The 5,359-nt window shown below is 62.2% G+C and overlaps 1 protein-coding gene across 1 annotated transcript in view; it reads right to left on the bottom strand.

Moving 5' to 3' along the window:
* Positions 1 to 1,989: 1,989 nt before the first annotated feature.
* SYPL2 (synaptophysin-like 2) overlaps positions 1,990 to 5,359 on the bottom strand; it is a 4,432-nt gene continuing 1,062 nt past the window's right edge. Inside the window, exons 3-6 of the mRNA XM_010584580.1 lie at positions 4,147 to 4,271; positions 3,457 to 3,658; positions 3,176 to 3,367; positions 1,990 to 2,118 (exon numbers count right to left, since the gene is read on the bottom strand). Coding sequence (XP_010582882.1) covers positions 1,990 to 2,118; positions 3,176 to 3,367; positions 3,457 to 3,658; positions 4,147 to 4,271 — 648 coding nt within the window. The remainder of the gene's footprint in view (positions 2,119 to 3,175; positions 3,368 to 3,456; positions 3,659 to 4,146; positions 4,272 to 5,359) is intronic.

Here is a 5,359-nt window from a genome sequence, read left to right as displayed (position 1 = left end):
CGGCACCACGGGCGGTGTAGTCCCGCCGCCCGCCCCGGCCCGCTCCGCCCCGCCCGGGGGCTGCCCCGCACCGGCGCCGTCCCGGGACAACCGCTGCTGTGGACGGGCTGGGGGGTCCCTACACCGCTATACCGGGCGGGGGACCCGCGGTGATCCCCGCACGGGGCTGGGCACCCGGGGGCGACGTATAGTCCCTATAGGGGACTGGGGACCGGGGGGGACATATAGTCCCTATAGGGGACTGGGGACCCGGGGGTGACATATAGTCCCTATAGGGGACTGGGGACCGGGGACCGGGGGACACACATAGTCACTATAGAGGACTGGGGACCCCGGGGACGACACATAGTCCCTATAGGGGACTGGGGACCGGGGACCGGGGGACACACATAGTCACTATAGAGGACTGGGGAGCCGGGGTGATCCCTAAATGAGGCTGGGGACCCGGGGTGATCCCTATGCGGGGATGGGGACCCGGGGGTGACATGTAGTCCCTACAGGGGACTGGGGACCGGAGGGTTATCCCCATAGGGGCTGGGCACTCGGGGGTGAGATATAGTCCCTATAGGGGACTAGGGACCCAGGGGCAATACATAGTCCCTATAGGGGACTGGGGACCGGAGGGTTATCCCCATAGGGGCTGGGCACTCGGGGGTGAGATATAGTCCCTATAGGGGGCTGGGGACCCGGGGTTATCCCTATAGGGGACTGGGAACCTGGGGGTGACATATAGTCCCTATAGGGGACTGGGGACCTGGAGTTATCCCTATACATGACTGCACAGCTAGAGGAGATATATATCCACTATGTGGGGCTGGGGACCCAGGGGCTCTACATATGCCTTATACAGGGCTGGGAACCTGGGGTTATTCCTGTACAGGGCTAGACAGCCAGGGGTTACATATACCCCTTATATGGGGCTGGACAGCCATGGGTTATATCCACCCCCTATACAGAGCTGGGGAACCAGGGGTTACCCCTATACAAAACTGGACTCTCGGGGTTACAGATACCCCCTATATGGGGCTGAACAGCCAGGGGTGACATATAGCCCCTATACAGAGCTGGGGACTCGGGCGTCATATTTACCCCCTACACAGGACTGGGGACCTGAGGTTATCCCTATATATGGCTGGATGGCCAAGGGTGACATATGCTGCCTATACAGGGCTGGGAACCTGGGGGTTAGATATACCACCTATACAGGGCTGGGGATGCCGAGGTTATCCCTATATGGCGCTGGACTCCCGGGGGTTACATATACCCCCGACATAGGGCTGGACAGGCAGGGGTTATATATAGGCCCTATACCTCAGCAGGTATTTAGTTTTACAGGTGTTAGTTACTCCCTGTATAGAGCTGGATACCCAGGATTATATACAGCCCCTGTATAGAGCTGGGCACCCCGGGCTTATATATCCCCTTTGGACATTGGGGGTTATCTGTACCCTTATAGAGAGCACGACACCAGGAGTTAGCCCTATGCAGAGCAGGGGTTATATATAGCCCCTGTACAGAGCTGGCCCCTGGGACTTATATATATTCCTATAGAGACCTGGACACCCAGGTGTTATGTATACCCTTATACAGAGCAGGACATCCAGGTGTTGTATATACCCCCTATATAAAGCTCCTTATACAGAGCAGGACATCCAGGAGTTGTATATAGCCCCAACATAGAGCCAGACATCAGGGGTTATACGCACCCCTATATAGAGCTGGTACTCAGGACTTTTATACGCCCCCCATACAGACGTGGACACCCCGGGGTTACACATAGAGCCCCCCCATACAGAACGGGACACCCAGGCTTACGCAGACCCCTATATACAGCCAGGCAGCGGCGGTTAATGCCCCCTACCCAGGTTTACGCATCCCCCCCATAGCATCCGTAGCCCCCGCGGCTCCAACGCCGGGGCCAGCGACACCCCGTCCCCGGGCTGGCGGCCGGCGCGAGGTCCCGGGCGACAGGTGGGACCCCCGGGGTGGCTACTGCTTGTCGATGGCACCCTGCTCGGCGGCACTGTCGTGGGGCGCAGCCTGCGCCTGCCACGACGTCTCCTTCAGCACGAACCAGCAGTTCCCGGCCCACAGCAGAAAGTTGATGAAGCCAAAGAGCTGGGGGGAGAGGAGAGAGCCCCGGGTGGGGGGCACCCGTGGCTGAGCCCCAGCCCCCGGTGCCCCACGCGTCCCGTGTGACCCCCGCGCCTCATGCTTGCAACCCGTGCACCCAATGCACCCCATGCGCCCCGTGCACCTTATGCACCCCATGTGCCCCGTGCACCTCATGCAACCCATGCAACCCACGCATCTCATGCAACACGTACAACCTGTGCAACCTGTGCACCCAATGCACCCCATGAGCCCCATGCACCTTCATGCAACCCGTGCACCCCATGCACCTCATGCAATGCGTGCAACCCATGCAACCTGTGCACCCAATGCACCCCATGTGCCCCATGCACCTCATGCAACCCACACACCTTGTGTGCCCCATGCATCTCATGCAACCCATGAACCCCATGCATCCCCCGTACACCTCATACACCTCGTGCACTCCATGCACCCCAACCACCCATGCCAGGGGCTGCATCACCACCGCCGACCCCGGCATGGGAGTCCCCTGTGACTGGGGGGGGGGTGTCTCACGGGGGTGCAAGATGGGTCCCACGTCCTGTGGGACCAATGCGGAGTTAGCAGCATGGCCATGGAGCACGTGTGTGCACATTTCCACTGCCCTCTCCCAGCTGAGCTCAGGAATCCAGCATGCGTGTGCATGCATGAGGGCTCGCAGGTGTGACTGTACGTGGGTGCGTGCCCATGTGTGTGCATGCATGTACATGCCTGTGTGCACGCTGTGTTCACATGTGCGCATGCATTTTCACGTGAACATGCGTGTGCATGGGTGCACATTCATGTGCATGGGCTTGGCAAGCATGTACAGGCATCCACGTGTGTGTGTGCACATGTGTGCATACATGCACGTGCATGTGCCCCCGCAAGGGCTGGGGGCTGCTTAGCTCTGCTTGAAGCATCATAAATGTCTCCCTCAAGCAAATAAATACATATACGTGCTCATGTGTGCATGCCTGTATATACACCCACGTGTGAATACGTGCATGCATGCGTGCCTATACCCCGTGTGCATCGGTGTGCACCGGTGCCCGGCTCTCACCACGGAGATGTTGGCCAGCCCCATGGCCGGCGTGGTGCCGGCGTTGCAGACCACCTCCTGGCCCTGGCAGACCGCCATGGCAGCGATGAGGCTGGCGGGCCGCGTGGCCGCCTTCACGTCGGCGAGCCCCTTGCCCCACGCCGCTGCCGCCACCAGCCAGAAGAAGGCGAAGCAGACGGTGACACAGAAATCCTGCCGAGATGGGGACACTGGGCTCAGCACCGACGCCGGTACAGAGCGCTGCAGGATCCACCCCCCGCTTAGGGATGTAGCCGCCTTACCGCAAAGGGGAGCTTCTTATTTTCGCCATAGAGGGAATGAAAGCGCAGGTAAAGCACCAGAGCTGCCATGGCGTAGAGGAAGGAGAAGACCCCCAGGGTCACAAAAAATTCAGCAGGAGCAGAGAAATCACCGATGAGGTGCAGGGTGCGGGTTTCTGACTCGCCCTCGCAGTCCGGCATCTCGAAGGGGACCTGGTATAACCTGGGAGAACGGGAGGGGGATGTCGGGTGACCCGGGAATGGAGGGGACGATGGGGATGGCTCTGCCAGCCCAAAATAACTGCGCTGGGTTGGTCCCCCAGGGATGGAAGGAACAGACCAGCTGCCGGGTCAGAATCTGGACACTTTGCCGCAGTCCAGTGCCCCGGCATGGGGCAGGTGGCTGAAAGAAGGGGTTAAAACTGTGGCTCATGCACGGCTGGCCCAGCTCCATCCTCGTCTTTCCTGATTAATGAGGATTCCCCCCGTAGCTGGGGGATGCCCCACAGTGCCGGGGGTGCAGAGGGTCCCCAGCTGGACACGGTGCTTCCCTGCCCACAGGGACCGTGACTGCGGTCCCATGGGGGTCCCAGCAGTGGGGATGGGGTTTAACCCCAACCCAGCACCTCATGTTCCCCCTGGCTCGCTGTGGAGCCATGTTGGGTGCCTGGGTGGGTTCCGGAGGGGTGTCTGGGCTCGGTGCCCCCTCACCTGAAGGGATACCCGAACTGGACGGAAATGGCACTCATCTCTTTGGTTTCACCGCCGCATTTCACCGTCGCCCCAGTCTCGCCGCTGAAAGAGCCGCAGGCCCCGAAGGCAAAGATGGCAAAGAGCTACGGGAGAGAAGCAGCGCGTCGGGGGGCAAGGGGAAGGGGGGGGGAGCTTGAGACCCTGGGGACCCCCCCCACCCCGGGGTGGGATGCACCCAAGCGGGGGTTTGCACCCCCCGGCGCTGAGTCATGGAGGCCGTGGTGGTGCAGGGCGAGCTGCCATCCCGCAGCTGTCAGCCTCGCGCGCCAGCACCGGGGCTGCTGCCGGCACCGGCATTTGCGTCTGGGGATGAAAGGGGCAGCGGCAGCGACAGGGGGGCAATGCGACAGGGGGGGCAACAAGGCCAACCCCCCCCCGCCCCGCCCTTAATTTTAGGCATAGTGCTGAGCGACGGAGCAGGTTTCCAGCAAGCCGGGAGCATCCCTGTTGTGGGACCCCCGGGGTCACCCTGCCGCCATCGGTCCCCCTCCCTGGGGAGCCGCCGCTGCCATTTCCCGGCCCTCGGCGCCGAGCTGCTCTTGTCTCCGGCCGAGGGTGCCGGGAAAACGTTGTTCCCAAATAGTTTTCTGGCAACTCATCCCAGCTGAGCTCACGGCTTCCCGCGTCCAGCCGGGTGAAGGGGGGAAGCTGAGACGCCAGGCCTGACGCCGTGGGGATGGGCAGGCCCACGTGTGGCACCAAGGGTCAAAGCAGGAGCATTGGCAGCCGCCCCAGGGATTTTCCTCACCCTTTTGGCTTCGGGGTGTCTGCCCGCAGGGCCTGATCCTGCACGGTGAACCCACTGGCAGGGGGTGCCCAGCGCCTGCCCGGGTCGGATTATCCAAAGCAGAGAGATGGGATGGGGGCAAAAGCCCCCTCGACCTGGCTCCTCCGGGCAGGAGATGCCCAAACAGGTCTGGCCTTGTGCCCTGGGGCCAAGCCCCCCACCCCGTGCCTCAGTTTCCCAGCGCTGGCACCTGGGTGTGGGGCCGGCTGGGAGCCCCCCGGCCACGGTGAGGCCGTGCTGCAGAAATGTCGCCCTGAAATACAATCCCAGAGCCATTCATGGCACGGCCCGGACGGGGACGGGGCTGCGGGCGCTTGGCTCCCCCCATCCCCAGGGTCCCCCCTCGTGGGGCCCACTGACCCCCAGCCCCCCTTCCCCACCCAC

Source organism: Haliaeetus leucocephalus, unplaced genomic scaffold (assembly GCF_000737465.1).
Source record: "Haliaeetus leucocephalus isolate CR32 unplaced genomic scaffold, Haliaeetus_leucocephalus-4.0 Scaffold1000, whole genome shotgun sequence".
NCBI classification, from domain to species: domain Eukaryota; kingdom Metazoa; phylum Chordata; class Aves; order Accipitriformes; family Accipitridae; genus Haliaeetus; species Haliaeetus leucocephalus.
The sequence above is the reverse complement of the archived record's forward strand: the minus strand, read 5'-3'. Positions and strand labels throughout refer to the sequence as shown.